The following is a 19578-nucleotide window of genomic DNA, read 5'->3' as shown; positions in this document are numbered from 1 at the left end:
AAAACAGAGTGACCACGCCCACCACGGTTCCTTTAATTCCGTTTCTTCTGCCATGAAACATCTCGCTACGTTGGAATGAGCTGACGGTTTATGGGAGAGCTGAAGGGAGTTGAATCCAATTATATATAAAATTCTATATAGAATTGAATCAAATTATATATAGAATTCTAATAAATTATCATCATGTAGAGTTAAATATAAACACTGAATAGAGTAAAAAACACTCTGTGCTTTAGCTTTTACTCTATTTAGATTGGGACCAAATGCTATATTCTGTTTTTCTCCAATTTGAGTAAGATTTACTTTGACAAATGTACTGTGCAGCATTCTTTAAGTCCTCTGATGGTTTTTGTATTCATACTATTGGTAGGACTTATTTTATAGCATACTCAGTTCAAGGGGGGAAAGCAAAGATGGACACTATTTAATAAATAGCATAACTTGTCATACAGTGACAATGATACATGCTGATGTAATAAAAAACAAAAACTATACACGCCTTGCACAAATTAAATTCCCTAAAGCCATGTCAGTTGAGAAAAAAAGATGTCAGTGCCAAATATAAGTGAGGCCATTGTGTTCCATCATACTGCAATGCTAGCAGTCCTTGGTGAAGGAGGGTTGGGGGGTGTTGTAATCTCCTGAGAAGATTACACATGGCCTGTGGTGAGTTCCGAACAATATTGCTACCCCTCAGGAGAACAGAGGGGAGTCACTCTGTGAGGAGAGCCAAGACCCTTGTCCACTTGCATCGGCCCTGGTGACATAAATTTTCTCTGACACGCCGATATGATTGGCAATCTGCTCCATCGGTACAGCGAGGGAACAGGGCCGGGGACAGGAACCTCAGAAGGCTCAGCCATTATGAAGTTTCTTGGAAGCAGGATTGCTCCTTTTATGTCATTAGGCATCAGATCCCTCGTCCTGACAGCTGCCAGAGCTGTCCCTACCTACAGAGCATGCAAACAGGAACACACTGCCACAGCTCTCCCAAGTCCATGCTCCCAAATGTTTTGCCTTTTCTTTTCTGGTTTCTGAATAAACATTAATGAAATGATTTGCAACACAAAATGTGTTGCCTATACTTCATTTAGCAAAGGTGTTAATGATACATTTTATGTTGGCTAAATCCCATTTACAGTACCGTAAAAGTCGGGTTAAAAGCCGCTACTACGTTCGGTCGGTGTCCCCATTAGTTCCCCGTTGTAGCCAGCTAGCGCTGCTGCTAGTTCCCCGCTAACTTCCGCGAGCTCTCCGCTAACTTCCGCTAGCTCTTGCTAGTTCCCCGACAACCACTGAAGGTAGCGGGACCAGCCCTGGCTCGACGCCAGACTCGGGCAGAGGGGACGCAGGCAGTAGCGGCAGCAGCGGGGAGCTAGCAGCAGCGGAGAGCTAGCAGCAGCGGAGAGCTAGCAGCAGCGGAGAGCTAGCAGCAGCGCTAGCTTGCTACAGCGGGGATAACCACCGAAGGTAGTAGCGGCTTGTAACCCGGCTTTTACAATAACTGCTTCACTTTCAGGGTCCTGGTATTGTGCGTGCTCACTCACTGTCACACTCACTTGCTAGAAGAAAGCCATCATTCCTTGTATGATCAAGACTGTACTTTTATCTCAATGGATGCACCAAATTATCAGTTGAACGTAGCAATCGGACGATTTTACGCAATCAGCATATCGGCAAATAAGAGTAGTTCACCAATGGCGGTGGCCAACGCTTATGTGTTATGTAGCATTTATTTTGTACTGGCTAAATGTTGTGTTGTTTGGGCGAACACAAATATTCAGACATGCTCCAAATACATCTTAAGAGGAGCAACTACAAGCAAGAATGATCAAAAGAACGGATCAAATGTGTTCGCTCATTTGAAAAACGGACATCTAGAAGTATTCAACGATTACCTGAAAGCCAATAAAAAAACAGAGATGAAATGGACAGCACAATCCACCATCAGCAAGACTCAGTCTTTGTTGTTTTTGTGCAAGACATTTAGTTTCCTTGTCATTGAAGAATAGATTAGTTATTAATGGTGTATATAAGATAATGCTTCATGGATAAATAGGATAGAATACATCCGGGGAAATTAAGTAAATCTCTTCTCTGAAAACTGGAGAATAAATACAAAAATTTGGGACCTTGTATAATCCTGATAATAGTTTTTGGTTTGCTGTGTTCTTTTACAGATTGTATTATTCCATGGGGTACTGTTAGTTAATATGACCGTCATCCTCTGTGATAACAACACATCAAGGTTTGCCAATTGGATTGGATTGAAAACGTATTGGGTTGAGAACGACAAATGAAGAATAGAGGTTGTTTGTAATTGGCTGCCTGTTTAATTAATTGTTTTTTTTTGGCCACAATCTGGAGGAAACTGGGTACATGTCTCACAACCTCACAGCATTAGGCGGCTGCTTTGCCGCCTGTTGATGCTGAAGGGCTTCCACCGAACTACAGAAAACACAGCAGGCGCAGAGGACCTAATGGGTTCTGCCACAAGCTTATTTCAAATGTATTTGTGTGTGTTAGTTAATGCTGAGTGTTGAGTTGCTGTGCTGTTTATTTGACTGTATTGAACACGGCACACAGAGAACAAAGGAACACTTGAAAACACGACTCAACCTAATCTTTCTTCCTGATGTTCTCTCTATGATTACATTTTCCTCCTGTGTTACTTGTCAGGCTGATCCTGAAAGCAAGAAAAAGTGAAGATGACTCTTTACCAGTGACACTTTCCAATCATGACGTTTTATTTATCAAATGTTGTTGTTGGGCTGCCGTACATTAAATACAAAACTAGTAATTTGGAAGAATTTATCGTTTTGTAGTATTATTCCCGAAGTTTGTCCAAGAAACACTACGTACTTACATTTTTTAGGCATTTGCCTCTTTTATTACTTTACTAGAACAAAATATCAATGTGCACCTTTTCTATTCTTTTGCTTTGTGGTCTTCTAACATACTCTTTCATGTTGTTGGCAGTATTAATTAAGGAGGCTGTTACGTTTATTGTGTAGCGCCATACAGCAGAAGTCCTACACCGAGGCCTCGCTTGCTACCAGCAGTCTGTCATTATTTCTGTCTGCCTGAGTGACGACTCGATCATCAAACTCACGGATCAGATCAAAAAATCAGTAAAAAAGTGAGCAATTATAATTTTTACAGATCCCTGATCACGTTTTCTTTTGCCGATTATTGATAATCCATATTGCAATTTTCAACCACTCTGAAGTCTGTAAACCATCCAAAGTTCAAAATGTTATCTTAAAAAAAAGAGCTCACAATTCAAAGGATAAGGTAATAAAAGATTGTATTTTTATCGATTTAAAACAAATCTTGTCATTAGTACTTTGATGATGTATTATAAGCTACTTAGAGCTTGATGTAAATAGGTCGTAATTCACACTTTAATATCTATTTTATATTGCTTTGAAAACATCTTCATACAAATGGATTCTTCCAAGTTTCTCACCAAAACTACATGTTTACAAGATCACATGTGAACACATCATGATAACGTTATAATTTACCTTCGCCTAGTATTCATTTTAAGTGAACTGAGCCTGAACGCACCATAATGTAACAACAGAGATCGGCGACTAGAAAAGCATAAAAGCCGATATCCTGGTCACATATTTTACAGAATTTTGTCTGATAACAATTGTCAGTAAAACCTTATTTCACACTGCAGTGGTTAATGTTAAACTGTGAAATTAATCCGCGGTTCACGTGCGTGCCGGACCGCGTAGGTGTGATCACGGATCACGGATCAACCGTGATCCGTTACACCACCACTACTCGGTGTTCCCGCCCAGTAAAGCTGAATCATACGTGCACAGAAACACAATTAAAGAAACACATCCAAGCAAACTTGAGGTGAATGAATTATCCTCACAAGACGTCTTCTAAAGCCTTGTAATCCCCATAGCGGCGCACAAAGCCCATCATCTCATGATGAATAATCGCAGTATCCACATCTACAAGAGGCTGATGCTACACAACAAACATCATTTGAGCAGCCATTTTCTTCACAATGAGGCGCATAGGAAAATATAAAATAGCTCCAAATTGAAAACTGCCATCCGACGTGCACGAGGGAATTAGATTGACCTGCTGCTGTTGTGCTCTTTTTACATACAGTGCAATTGATGAAAGCTAAATGACAACATTGGCATTAATTTGTAAAAAACGAGGCATAATTCATACTTATAATAATATTTACCTTTTCTGCTGATTGCGAGGTGCCGAAGAAGATGGGGATGAAAGCAAGCCACACGATGCAGGTGGTGTACATGGTGAAGCCGATGGGCTTGGCCTCGTTGAACGTCTCGGGAACGCCCCTGGTCTTGATGGCGTAAACGGTGCAGGTGACCATCAGCAGCATGCTGAAACCCAGCAGACAGATGAGGGAGAGGTCTGATATGTCACATTTCAGAACGCCGCGGGCAACTTTGGGATTGGACGTGCGCTGATCCTCATAGTCGATGATGGCTTGCGATGGGTCGACGCCAAACCAGATGCACACGCCGAGGAGCTGCACTGATATCAGGCTGAATGTGAGGACTAGCTGGGAGGCCGGGGAGATGAATCGAGGGGCACTGACCGACATCTTGCCCTGCTCAAAAATCCTGTAGATCCGATTTGTCTTGGTGAGCAGCGCTGCGTAGCTAATGCTCATACCCAGGCCCAGGAAAATCCTCCGCAGGGAGCAAATAACCACGTCAGGAGTGGAGATCATGAGGAATGTCGTGGCGTAGCACAGAAAGATACCCGTCAGCAGCACATAGCTCAGCTCTCGACCCGACGCCTTTACGATGGGCGTGTCGTTGTAGCGTATGAAGGTGACGACGACAAACAGAGTGGCCATGATGCCCAGGACCGCGATGAGGACTGGGATCACTGCCCATGGGGAGCTCCACTCCAGCTTGACAATGGGAATGGGGTCGCAGCCAGTGTTGTTCGCGTTAGGCCGCAAATCAAAGCGGCACATCTTGCAGGTGAAAGTGTCGGCCTGATACTGGTAACCATCACAGTTCTCGCAGTGCCAACAACACGGAATTCCCTTCACCGTCTTCTTGCGCTGCCCGGGGCGGCAGGGTTGGCTGCATATAGAGGAGGGGACTTCTTGTGAGGCACCAGGCCACTGCATTTCATTGGTCTGGAGGGGAAAGTATAGAGAAATTACCAATTTATTTCACCTCACTATACCATCAATCTTTGAGTCATATATTCACATCCCTGAAACGCAAACAAGGTGCATGAATACCGAGCAATTACTCAGTATTATCACATTCTGACCAGCTCACAATCGTAATTAATGAGTACCTGTGAGGGTCAGTATTGCGAAATCATGAACGCAATGTACTACTTATTGTTACACTAGTTACGTAATGCATAATGCATGAGGACACATTTCAATTAACACTTGGTAGATTAGTTTACGCGCACAGAAGCGCATGATCGAATGAGCAAACTGTAAATGAGATATTCGCCACATGAAAGCTGCATTTTTTTTTTTAATCAAGACATCATTGTGTTAACTCGTCGAATTATAACTCAACAGGAAACAACTTTGTCGTTTAATTACTGACGAGGAGGGTTGCACTGACTGGAGGACCTAAAGTAAACAGAGCCTGCAGTCTCTATGCAGCATCATGTGCCTGTGCTGTTTCACTGACGTCATTTCATCTTAATAATAAAGCAGTTTGCTTAAGTGAGATAAGATGCGGAAAGGGATTGGGGATATTCCATTATTAACAGAAACATCTGGATGATTTAGATTTGTGTCTAAAACAAATTCTCCATAAGGCATCCTTGATTTTCTTTGGGCATCTCTGCCATGCAGGAGATGCTGATAAGAATGCAGCAGAAACTCGATGTCTACATTAATCTTAAAACGTACCAACAGTTTGTGCATCAACAAAACAATGATGCATAATAACAAAAGGCTGCATTGACGCACATTGTTCCTCTCAAAGTTCAGCATTTCAATTTGGATGATAAACACATGCAGAACTACAGATTCTGTGGTTCATGTATTATCAAGGAACCGGTGTATTACTGTACTCTGTAGTGGTGGCAGCATGTCAAAATATGGTTAATGCAAAAAGATGGCTTTTTACTTCATTGCAGACCTACTTTTAGGGGCATAATTGTGAGTGGAAGAACAATCTGTGTTGACCCAAAGCATTTGTTTGCCTTCATGTTTATAAATTCGAATGCCAACCAGGAAGAGGAGGATTTATTATTAATAGCATTCCGTCGACTGTTGCCCTATAAAACCCGGCATAAGCTAGATGCATTCAGCATTATCTTTGATAACAGTGATAAGTTATGAGGGGGTGAATAAATGAAGCTCTGCTACCTCTATTCATATTAGAGTTGTTGTAAATGTCACGTAAAATGGTTAAAAGACTGCTTTGGCACTGTTGGGAGAAAATAAGCTCAAATGAAAATGTATATTGTATTCGTCTTTTTCTGTGAATTTATGAAGGGGAATTCCTCCATTCAAAACCTTTCTACAGGAATAAGGGTCACTACATTCATCCTTCCAGTTGGGGAAGCTAAATATTATATTTGTAAGTGTTTTGTCGAGACTAAATCAGTTCAATTAGTATAAAAATGCTAAACAACCAAATATTGGATGTTTGGTGGATTATGAAGTCTGATGGAGATATTGAATATGAACAATTGCACAGCAATCTGTCTCTCTGTATGCTTGACTTTTCTAACAATCAATCTTTCAGACACATTTTAAGTGATGTTTGAAGTATTCATACGTCTAAGTGGAGCTGGTCTGTCCAGTGGCCGATGATCTTGTATTCCGTGGCGTTGTTTGTCATCTGGTATTGGTAGATTTCATAGCGACCGGGAGCGTCGCCATTCACATTGAAGACCACCGGGGTGCCAGCAATTCCTGAGGATGAAAAAAAAAAGAGATTAAAAATGTTTTTATTGTTGTTTCAAGATGAAGTCCTCCGTTGTGCAATACAGTACAAACTCAAGCGGTTCCCACAATGCTGTGAGATGAAATGAGGCTGCAAGGGGACTTCAGGCTAATGCTGTTCTAGTGTTAATGATGGGAGCAAAATAGATGTTGACAGCCATGTTGTCCTGGTCCTTTGAGGAGGGCCGGGGCTGCTGTCTGTTGCTGTTCCCACATCATTTCACACTCCTTCATTCTGCTTATTGCCCCGTTTGCTTGTTATCCACAAGGTCCCCACTCGGAGTGCTAACGAATGACAGCACTGATTTTGATTAGCACTTTGAGGTCTCTTGTCATCCCCGTGCTTCCTGTTGCCGCGCCAACCTCCACATCCTACAGCTTCAAAATGTGTTGATGCAATCGCGGCGAAAGGGAGCGAAATTTCACAGATTTAGTCACGAGAGCCCACCACAGAGCGTCTCTGAGGAAAATAACCATTAATAGCATCCCCTTCTCTGTCTATTTGCTTCTGCCATATTTGCTTTCTCCCGCTCAATGCTATACCCTCTAATACTCAGCACTTCTGTAGCATGTGGGGGCTATAAAGGGGAATAAATGCCCTTCGTTAACTTGCAGCTGAAATGTGTTTTGGATCGCTCACAGTCAATATTTGGATGTTGTGTACAGTACATTCTAAAGCTACACCAAAAGGATAAAAGTGTATGTATTTCTGCAACTGAAAAAGGTAAATCCATCGTGTCCAGAAACCACCTCAGTGTTTTCCAGTATTTGGGAGAGAGTTGTTCTTGTTCCAAGTATCGACTACACTCTCCTCTGGTATAACATTAAAGAGAATGGTTTATTTCAGTGTGTTGTTCCCTTGAGTACAGGTCGCAGTATTGATTGTTGCTTGAACCTCTGAGTCAGAGTTGGAACCTTGCGAGTCAGGCTTTGAGATCATTTTCTCTCTTCTGCAGATTTTTGTGTGTCAGAGGTCTGATCAAAACCCCCGTAGGATCTAATTGCTTTAGTGTAATCCTGCTGCATTATCTAGAGGACATGTCTGAGACAACAGCAGGCAGTCATGTGCAATTATGAAAATGTTCTTGCCCATCTCAGCAATACAGGGAATTGAGTGGGATGTATGTTACTACTAATTTGATTGCCTTAATCGATTAGTTTCACCTCTTGCAAAAGCTCATGCAGAGCCAGCAAACATTGGCAAACTGCTTGTTTTATTAACCAGGTCAGGCTTTTGAGGAAACGCTGCATATGAAGTGTTTCCTCAGAAATCTCAGGAATAAAAGGCACGTGATTCAGAAGGGGAAAAAAGCACCGGCATCAGCTGCAACTCTGCCTAAATGCACCAAAAATGGAATGGTCACAGTAAAAAAAAAGTGTTAATTAAACTCTTAAGTCGGTAAACTGGTTTCATAAAAGTGTGTGTGTAAAATTCTGTTAATACTGATTCACATTTACACATTTACTCATTGCTGTTGTGACAATGGCTGCACACTAGTGAGGCTGAGCCTTGATGTGTGATCCATCAAATCAAATATGGTCTAAATAAATATTCTCAGCCATGACTAGTCTGCTAGTTAAAATTCCAAACCTCCTTGTGTTTACTCTCCATTTTAAAGCTGCTTTATTGAAGGATACGCATTTAAAGCTCTACTCAGCCTCGCCTAAGAACTGATAATGTATTCAAACAAAACGGTAATTTCCGGTATGTCAGGTTTGCAGTTTTAAAAACGATTTACTCTCCCACCCCATTAAAAGCCATTAGCCCAAACCACGAGAAATATAATGTGTTTACAAATGCTGGATAAAAACTCATCAAAACAAGATGCAGATTCTGCCGTTGACCTTAAAAAGCAGAGAGGTGGCTGCAGTGAATTTGATGAAGGCATTTGCTGCAAACCTAACAATGTAAGTAAAAAGAAAATGCTTTCCAAATGCAAAGCTTTGATTTAGAAATACCAAGATTCAGAGTCGTCGGAAACTAATTTATTTCTATTGTTAATGGCAGCTGGGTCTTACATGGTTATTAGGCGTTTAATTGGGCAGAGTTAAGGACCAATCGTGGGGTTGATTATCTTTTCAACTTTCCTCTTTAATGACGCTGACCTCCGGAATTGTTTAGTCTCTCAAACTGTATCCTCACAAGTTGCTGCACTGCTTTATATTCCTACTTCCTTGGACAGGTCAGATCCATTATTTAGCTGTGTACATATTCTTTCATCTGAGCCCCGTTTTATGGGCAGGTTGCACTGGTCTGAGCAGAGAAATAAATCGACTATTTACACTGAATAATGTAGGATCATGTGACTGTGTACTTCCTTAAGTTACATCCAAATTAAATGAATAATCTAACCGCATGAAAACGGGCAGATCTAAATGACATTGTAAACCCGATGTTACAGCCAACCTTTAATCACAACCTTTTTAACACGGCTTCACTATCAGGTTTATGACTTGCGAGGTTACTCAGTAAAACAAAATGCCCTCAGGACAACGAGCATCGAGTACTACTGAATGCATTTGTGAATATAACCAGCTTTACTGCGATCACAATCTTAAAGCCATGCCATGTAATCTACAATATCTGCAGCGCTTGGTTTTCCTCTTTCCTTTAGTCAGCGTGGGCGTCTGTAGAGAATTCCCAGAATACACTAGGATCATGTGGACATCCCTGTTGTTTTCTTACGGATTTTTGTTTTTAAATCCTCCTTTCCTCTGTGCCGAAACACTCTTAAAAGCAAGGAAACATTCCGGTAATGTGCAGAATTGATTTTTCAGCCATCCCTGTAGCGTAACCCCAGCGGCTTCAGGGCCAACAAGCAGTCCAGTAATACAACACCACGAATACGGGAATGTGTTCAGTACTTCAGATTTAAGATTTACTCCAATGCTGGGAGAAAAGATCTATCTTCCAAAGATGACTTTAGGATACAACTGGAAACAATTTCGTCTTCTTTTTTAGTCTTCACAACCGAGGACTGACCTGCTTACATAGTAATAAGCACACTCAGTGCAGGTAAACAATGTTTTGACTTTGAAGATGCGGCCTACAGTAAAACTCTGCTGAGCGCTGCAAGGTTTCCTTTCAATATCCATTAGGGATGAAAAGTATGTGCTGCGAACAAGTTAACCTTTATTATTCACAACAATGAAGGTTACGTTGACTACAAATAAAAAAAATCATCCATATTACATTCATATTCATGTTTCCTTTGTCCTTTAGAAGTCTCTTCCATAAACCTATAAACCAAACCACATCTGAGGAAGTAAATTAATAAAAACCATTAACGGTTTTGTTAATTTTCTCCAATATAGCCTCATATTATTGACCAACCGAACATATCCCTGTTGCTGCACCCTCCCTCTGATGCCCTTTGGAGTTTGTACACTACCACACATTCACGAAACAACAATATTGTCATTCAAATTACTGCCTTTTCGATTTTTAATTCTTGAAAAATTGAATTGGGGACACGGAGCAACGAGGATGGAAAGGTTAAAGAAAGTAAACTCACATCTTCCCTCCCACCTCGACTTATAGATATACGCATTTTCAATCATATTAAACACACAAACTTGCAACAATTAGATGCACAAAATTGGTGCGAACAAACGTAGAATCTAACTAATTATCCGAACCAGGCAACAAAATGCATTGTTTGTTCTCTGATGTATCGCTTCAGTCAGCAGGGAAATGTTGTTTTTCAATACGGTTAAAATATACATATACTAAGCATATATTAAAATAAAATCAGTATGGTTAATATTTGGCACTAAGACTAACTGGTTGAGATTAAGGAACCTCATGGTGGTTAAGAGAAGCAATAGTTTGTTAGGGTAAATCAAATAAGCTGTTTAAAAGAAACCAATGTGGACTGTTAGTAGAAAAGTGGGCAAGCGTTCGTCTTCATCCAGAAGTTCCTATTCATTTTCCTCATTTACTGTAAATTATTCCCGTCTTGTACTTTCAGAGGCGTGACTGACCCTCAGCCAAAGATACCAGCCAGTAATTACCACACAAATAAATGTATCCTTTACTGTATAATCATCTGTGAGGGTGGCACAGGTTTGCTCGCTTTACATTCTGCTTGATTGCATAAAGACTTTGACCCTCTGTTCATCTGATGTATAATTACCTCAAGTTGTTGTAAGAACTAATGCTGATCTAAGACCCTGTTCAGTGTACGTTTCTGTTCTTTCCTAACAAGTCAATGCACATGCTTCTGTCATGACCTCTTTAGTGTGCATCTTTGCTTCTATCTGTAAGCCTCTAATTATTGTTTCAAAGTTTTAAATTGCATCTTACTTATTGCTGTGTTATAGTGATACATTTGTATAATTATGCGTTATGGGTTAATTAACATCAAAATCTTCTCAAAGTCACTTTCAACATTCCTGAGCTGAATATTTTACAATGTTCCTTCTCTTCAAGATCTCCAAAAGCAGTCATTAAAGATGAATAGCAGCAGACAAAAAACACTCAAAACAATTACGCTAACAAAAGCTATCCCTGCGCAAAAATATATAAAAAAGGTATATTTGCAGACGAGACTTTTGTCATTTGTAAATAATTTAGGCACTATCCACAAATACAGAAACAGGAATAGATCAAGTGCAGCTCAGTCAGTCTTTGCGCTGTATTTAAACTTTGCAGTTGTTTTCACAGAGGTCGACAAACAGTGCAGCTTTAGCGATGAAATGTGGAATTTTAACAATTCTCAACCAAGATTGGCTTTCATAACAGTATCATGTTCGTGCAGATGAGGCCGTCCACTTGGCCTCAGTGGAACACTCGCATTTAGGTTTTACAGAAAGCACAAGTGAAACAGGAACTTCTGTTTCAGATTGAAACTCATTCAAAATCACAACAAAACAAGAGCTGCCTTAAAAACAAAAGAACACCATTTCCCATGAGCCCTAAACCACTGCAGGGTTAAACATCTCAGCTCAGGAAAAGAGTCAAGTCGGAGGGCGAGCGATAACCGCGGGACTGAGAGGGCGTTTCAACATTGCCTCGAACCTAGCTTGGCATTTCTGGGCTGCAATTTCTTTTTTACACATCGTCAGATGAATTCGCTGATACGACGCCTCTGCTGTTAGCTGATTTAAGGGTCTAGTCTTAAGTGGATGCCTATTTGTCTTACAATATGTAAAGTAAATATCCAGGATGTAGTTGAATAGAGACTAAACGCAGGTATGTGTGTGTGACCGTATAGCCTTCATACGTGTATTTAACTATGTGAGATGTGTTTTAGATGGTGCTGTGCGTTAACTCTCTTCCCCTCTCATTTAGGTACAGTTCTACCTCCGCAGCCAGTGCACTTGGAGAAGAAGATCTCTTGCGTGGGCAATTCAATGCTGACAAGATAAGGCGGGAAATCTCACTAAGCACAGTTCCTGCACATCATCAGCTATGATAAAGACCCGCTGTTCGGCTGCCGATTGTCAACCCTCCTACGTATCTCTGCCTCTTCTTCGTGCTCGGACTAATTTGCATTCAGTAGCCTGATAATTAGAGGCCGCTGTTTATGAGCATGTTGGTGAACTCAAAAACAAACGGGACATACACGTTGCAAATACATACAAGGTAAAATAGCTTTGCTACAAAGAAGCAGATTTCTTATGATCATATACACTTCCTGCTGTTGAGCCCACCTCGGTGGAATCAGGAGTACGCACCTGTGAAGTTGACATTGCGGATATACTTGAGCAGCAGCGTGCCGTTGATGCTTTCCATCTTGGGGCAGAGGCCGACTTTTCCAGGGCAGAGATCTTTGTGCATGTTATGCAGAGCGTGAGCCATGGCGTAAACCGCGTCGATCACAAACTGGACCTTCCCCTCCTGTTCGTAGGACGAGTCTTTCCCGATCCGCTCGTGGTCTAAAAGGAAACGTGAACACAGAAGTGGCAGCTCCTGAATTGATTCCAAACTTAGACTTGATGAGTTCATAAATACTGCAAGACGTTTTTCTTTTTAACCACAGATATGTTCCCATGCTTTGTTGTACACGGATGAGTCAACGCACTTGTGACCAACAGTCAAGACTTGAGTATTTCATATGATTGACATAATATTCAGAACAAAAAAGCTGCTCCATCATCAGTCAAAAATGTAAAACGGAACATTGATAGCTGGATGTGTAGAATCAGGCAAATGATAGCCTTTCAAGAGGCTTGATTTCTCAATTGTGAACCCATCACTTTTTTCACTCAATTTGATTAAGTTAGAGATTGGAGTTGAATTGCTTGTTGATTATATGCCATTTCTTTTTTGCATCAATCACAGAACCGCTGCATGGTCTCATGTGTAGTATGGCCGCCAGCAAAAATATTCTTTATTCAATATGTATTCAAATAGTAAAACAAACTAAACTGATTTGATTCGGAAAGTTTAATATTCGATTGTGACACAAACAAAAAACAGCACAACTTTCGCTGTCCGCCCCGCACGCACTGAATGCACCACATCAACACTGAATGCACCACATAAACATCACTTTCATTCATTTAAGTTCCACTATGAATCCCCACTGGAAGCGAGACGTGAGTAAACGTCTTCCTGCCTTCACCCGGCCGACTGACCGCAAACATTTACTGAACCAAAATAGTTTTCACGTCGGCTCCATGGGAAGTAATCAACATTGTTTGTTGGCCCGTGTATTGATTACTGATTGTATTTCCCCTCCCAACGTAGCGTAGCGAGTGAGGGTAATCTGTCTGAAGTGAAACAGGACAAGCTCACAGACTAGCCTTTGTCAATATGTATAGATATGGTTCAAAATGTTTAACATAACATACAGCAGAATATTTGTGTGATTTAAACAGCTGCCTGATGCAGATTACACTTCTCTAAACACATTAAAAAAAAACGCAAGGGGGGTCTTTGTCAGGCTACATGGAGCCAGTGTCGATTGATCCATTCGATATAATGAAAGTGTTTCTATTCAGTGAGACGTGCGAGTGACGGACGTCAAAAATGCTTCATTGTGGTTGGTAAAGCTGAATAAGGAATAGTTCAACAACAACCGTAATGATGGCAGAGAACTCTGACGCAGAGATACCGTGTCCCGTCATGTAAAGGTAGTTATTAAAATAGTTTTGAGAATGAATATTCAATTGTCATTTTTGGCCAATATAAAGGTCTGTCCAACACTGACAAGACCCACTCAAGATTATTCAACAAGACTATTTTGGTGGACGCTCTCATGCCTTGTTTGTGTGATCTCTTTGTGTTTATCCCCATAAAGGCGAGGCCACCTCACATCCATTAATCAAGAGAGCAGAGTGAGATAGAGTAGTAGAGGGGGAGAGGAGGACACAGCAAGACAGGCCTAATCATTCTCCAGTATTAATGTAATTAGTTATGACAGGTGTATATTAATCATGGCTGGAGTTGCTCTAATGCTTTGAAAATGTGTTAACCGCCAAGCAAGTTTTCAATTAGCGGCGTAATGCTTTTGATAGCCAATGCCCTGCCAGATGGGTTGAGTGGCAGCAGCACACTGTGACCCGCTTTAAGGAACAGCAAGAACTGACACAAATGAACTTGAAGATTGGAAAAGTTTCCACCTTTTTTTTTAAAGTAGCTTGAGTAGAAATACACCCCTTTCAGACACGCTCCTCTTAAGGTTCATCTGATGGCAATTTAACACCTCGGTCACATGTCTGAAAAAGCACTGTGCTTGTTCAGACTCATAACCACAGTGATAATCTGACCAATTTTAATTCCAACGGCATATATGAATAAATCAAGATCCAGAGGAGCACAAAAAGGTCATAAGACTAAAACGAGAGCCCCAAGTTAACTTCTAAACTGTCAAGACTGCCAGGCAGCAAACCTCACCTTCTAATAACTTTATAATAAAATGTATTTCTTATCATTATCATTTACCAACCTCACCTTATAATAACTTCAAAATAAAATGTATTTATTATCATTATCGTTTACCAACCTCACCTTGTAATAACTTCATAATAAAATGTATTTATTATCATTATCATTTACCAACCTCACCTTGTAATAACTTCATAATAAAATGTATTCATTATCATTATCATTTACCAACCTCACCTTGTAATAACTTCATAATAAAATGTATTTATTATTATTATTATCATATACCAACCTCACCTTGTAAAAACCTCATAATAAAATGTATTCATTATCATTATGAAAAGGAATCAGTAGATTAACTTTCCTCCGCACTAACAACGATGGCGATTAATGATAATGTTTCGTCATGAGAGCTTTGACACAGAAGATGGATATTATATGGTGCAAATTATTTATTTTTCCAGAGCGAGGTTGACTTCTTTGAGCCGTTGCACTGCAAATAATGGCATCGACCAAACACCTCTTTTCTTTATGTCCCTTTTTCTCAATCACGACTACAGCATAGATGTGCGCAATGTGAAAATAGTTATTTTAAATCCAGTTATTTCCCTGAATGTGATGGAAAAGGTTGGAGACACTTCGTAAAGTTTTAAAAGCAGTTGCCGAACAAAGCATTGCCAACAAATCCCCCTTGGAAATACGATACATTTCGAGTCATAAACAAGGAAGACAAGTGATCGTTGAAGTGACAGATAACATTTGACACTTTTGTCTTCTCTGTGAAAATACTTTAAGAGCTTATTGCTATCAATCCAAAACCACTGACACCCTGTTATGTGGGTTCATTTGTATCAATGCAGTGGATGGTCTATGTCAGTCAGTTTTCTTCTGCTTTTTAGGGACAATAAAATCCCCCTGATTCTGAACTCTACTCATTCCATCTGTGCCATCAAATAATGACTTAAAACGAGTAATTTGAAGTAATAGCTTATGTCAATAACACATAATGTGGAAAAGTGGAAAGAGTGACCGTCATCAGTTTGCTGTGCTAATAAGTTTGCTCTCGTGAGAATTGGCCACACTCTGCTTTTACAGGCTGTTCTTATTACTAAAATGTTATCGTTCTATATCAAGCATGTAAAGGAGCAGCACTTGAGTCATGTGTGCCATTGCTTTCAGTTATCTGTGGAGTTAATGTGGAACTTTCTGATAATCCTTGTTATTTGTGACACCGGTGGCCGTGTATTGAACTAACTAAGTTAGCTAACTGGGAAGTTAGCTAACTTTGGGACGTTAGCTAACTCAAACGGTTAGCTAACGTCCCAAAGTTAGCTACCGTCGCAAAGTTAGCTAACGTCCCAAAGTTAGCTACCGTCGCAAAGTTAGCTAACGTCCCAAAGCAGCCAACACCAGATCCATGCTGCATAGCTGAGTTAACGTTAGCTGAAAAAGTAATTTATGAATGACGGCCAGCAACATCTTTGGATTCACCTGATAAAACCATTTCAATCCCCTTCCAAAGAAATCAATTCACAGGCTGTTAGAGGCCACTGAGAAAGTTGGTGAAGGTCTCAGTGTTTAGGTTCCATCACAGTCCTCTAACACATTGGCAACTCAAAGATTCAAAAATAAATCTAAACTTTTTCGTACCTTTAGGGTTCACTCAACAAATGCTCGGCCCTTTCACGCTCTCACTCACAGATTTGAGGCAAGACGAGCACAACACAAGACGGCGTTAACAGTGCATCATGATCCGATAACAAAAAGCGACATGAAGCGGTTGATAAAGTGAAATCAGGTTTTGTTTGCACGCCTTGTATGATGTCTGCGGCAGCCATTTCTTATCTCCACAGACACTTCATTCAAAACAAGTGCCGGCTTTAAACAGATGAATAGTTTTGGTTTGTCTTGTTATTATCTATATGCTCCCCCAGTATTTGCTTGCAAAGAAGAGGCAATTTGACATCACTGACAAGACTCTGAATGTTTAAGCAGCTTGAATATCCCCAGTTATTCTGTAAATGTGTGCTACAGGCAAAGTGAAGCATGGATAGACAGTCTGTCTACTTTTGTGGCTGCCACAGCCTCTCTCATGTTAATGTGTTACTCTCTCTTTGAAACGCTCTTCCTCCCTCATTTACACAAAGATATACAAAGACATTTTGCCCGTTAATGGCAAGATGCCCCTGAGGTTAGCACGACAAGATAAACGCCAAAAGCTCTTGTATACAGTTTGCTTTATGTTTCCTTCAGTTTCTCTTTACTTTCCAAAGACATGCAGGTCAAAAAGACAGTGGCTCCCAACTTTGGGGGGGGTTGGCTCATTAAATGTACTTAAGATGCCTAGTTTATGACCTCATAAAGTGTTGGATTTGAAGGATTTTTATGGGCGTGAACAGGTGAAAGGATCCAGTATTTCAACGATAACACCCAATAAAACAGGAATGTTGTTTTTCCTTTCCAATCCTTGCAGTGTCATCCCATGGATTTACGTTAGAGAGCCACACAATTATACTGAAGAATGTAATGTGCATGTTAAGTCTGTAAATAGATGCGCCATCTATTCCCACCTGGTCTATTATGAAGTACGGTATTTTGGTGGAGATGAGGGGTGAAATAGAGTGAAGAAAAGGAGGAAGGAGAAAAATTCAAGGCTATTTGTGACAATTTCACCTTTAGGCCCTTTTTTTACAGACATTTTGACTCGTGCGAGTAGGAAAAGCACAGGTGGTACGAATAACACTGACGATGGCTCCGTTCTATTCAAGTGTTCGAGTGATGGTGATACAGCATGCACAATAACATAAAAACAAAATTCACAGGGAGAAGAGCCACGGGGAAGCTCCATGCGTAAATGAAATGGCAGCAGGTTTTTTTTTTATACTCCCGACCCAACCTGCCAGGAGAGGAAAGAAAACTGTATATCAGCTGTATAGCCGACTGAGATCGGCTTTTCTTACCGACTGACTGAGTGGAGTGTCTCGTAAAGAGAAGGAAGTTCCACATTGACACTGGTAACATACACACAACCTCCACAACCACAACACACAACCTCTGTGTGTGTGTGTGTGTGTGTGTGTGTGTGTGTGTGTGTGTGTGTGTGTGTGTGTGTGTGTGTGTGTGTGTGTGTGTGTGTGTGTGTGTGTGTGTGTGTGTGTGTAAGCACTCATGCATGCATGATGTGTGATATAGATGAATAATGGCACAAAGGGAGTGATGGGTGGTGCATTAGTGTTTGCGAGCGCTCATTGTATTACAGCGTGGCTGATGTTTGTGCAGGTTAGACGGAGCAATAGATGAGTCATGATGGTGCTCGGTGGTTAGGGGCTTTGACAAAGTCGTAGCCCTGAGGCCAATTGTACCTTGGCCTCATAGTTACATTTTATTGCATAGCCAATGCAAAATATATTCACCCAGTAATCCACAGGTACAGCTGTCACAGTGATGATTAACCTATATGTAGAGAACAGACTGTAATGTCAGCTTGAGGCTTGCATATCGACTATGTTGAGATTCATGAAATTGTAATGCAAATGCCATGTTCTTGTCAAGTCTTCTTCTCGGTATCCTGTCCATTATCACAGTGAGGTTAAAAAAGGATTACATTAAATGTACAATGAACAATGTTGAAAACACATATCAGACAGAATTGTTATTAAAAGCAGATTATTCCTATATATCTTTTAAATATGTCTGGAGGAGATGTTTTCAAGAAGACCATGTCTGGTCACACACATTATTCCACCACCCGGCTGGTCTACCAGAGTACTCTTTGCTCACTTGCCGGTCCCAAATAAGGTTGAGCACCTGTAGTCTATGTTATTTTAAACTATGTTAGAGGGTATTAGTTTACTAATCGGTTGTGTTGGTCTAAGTCCACTAAGATCTATTTGCTCTAGCAGTCCTTTTTAGGCTTTTTCATGTCAAATGTTTTTGGTCGAGAACAGCCCTACTTTTATTATATTCCTATAATTTAGTCTTTTAACTATATTTCTAATATAATATAAGGTGTCTAATTTGTTGGCACTGTCTGTTTTTTGAAATCGTTTTGATCTCACAGTAGCCGTGGTTAAATGAATCTTTAATAAAGTAGTGCCTTTGATATTTAGTTTCCGCAGATATCATCCTTCCTGAAAACCTGAAGAAATACCTGAACACATCCACATTTAGACACATGCTGTATGTTCAGACTGCAGACGTCTAAAACGCGACTTCATTGGCTGATGGGTGGATTTGAAGATGTGCTGCGAGAAGATTAGTCAGCAGTGCAAAACAAGCATTGACTTAAATGAGAATCAAACCTTGAGTCTGTATGTGTTTTGTGAGGCCTCGAGAAGTTTTCATCAAGGCAAACCTTGAGCGTCTGAAAGAACACAATGATCCAGAACGCTCCAGGTCACTGTATGCCCTTGCTCTATATATTCCTTTGAAGGCTCATAGTTTCTTTCTTGCGTCCTTTTTGTTTGAGGTAGCTGGTCAGTTGTTTTTTTGTGCAAACTTTTTGATGCTTAGATTTTTAATCTATAATGTCCACTATTTTACTTTTTACTTTATTTATTAAGTTAGGTTCGGGGGGAAATATATGACCATTGAGAAATTAGCAAGCAGCAAGTATTTTAGTAAATGTTTCCACCTTTTTCAAATTTTAGGATTTGCTATACTTTCCTTGTTTTACATTTGAGTAATGTCTTCGGGGTTTTTCACCTTGGACTCTGGGGAATTGTGATGGGCATTTCTACCAATTTAATTGATCAAACCATTCATTGATTAATCTAGAAAATGATTAGCAGAATAATCAATT

At 40.4% G+C, this 19578-nt stretch overlaps 1 protein-coding gene across 1 annotated transcript in view; it reads right to left on the bottom strand.

Annotated features, from left to right (window-relative positions):
- Positions 1–19578, bottom strand: part of LOC306743994 (metabotropic glutamate receptor 4-like) — a gene marked incomplete at both ends in the record, with an annotated part of 126362 nt that overhangs the window by 5077 nt on the left and 101707 nt on the right. The window contains 3 exons of the mRNA XM_079226552.1: positions 4220–5155; positions 6777–6913; positions 12623–12823. Of these exons, the coding sequence (XP_079082678.1) occupies positions 4220–5155; positions 6777–6913; positions 12623–12823 (1274 nt within the window). The remainder of the gene's footprint in view (positions 1–4219; positions 5156–6776; positions 6914–12622; positions 12824–19578) is intronic.

The sequence above is a fragment of the Taurulus bubalis genome (assembly GCF_910589615.1).
Source record: "Taurulus bubalis genome assembly, chromosome: 11".
Lineage (NCBI taxonomy): Eukaryota > Metazoa > Chordata > Actinopteri > Perciformes > Cottidae > Taurulus > Taurulus bubalis.
This window is presented reverse-complemented; position numbering and strand designations above follow the sequence as displayed.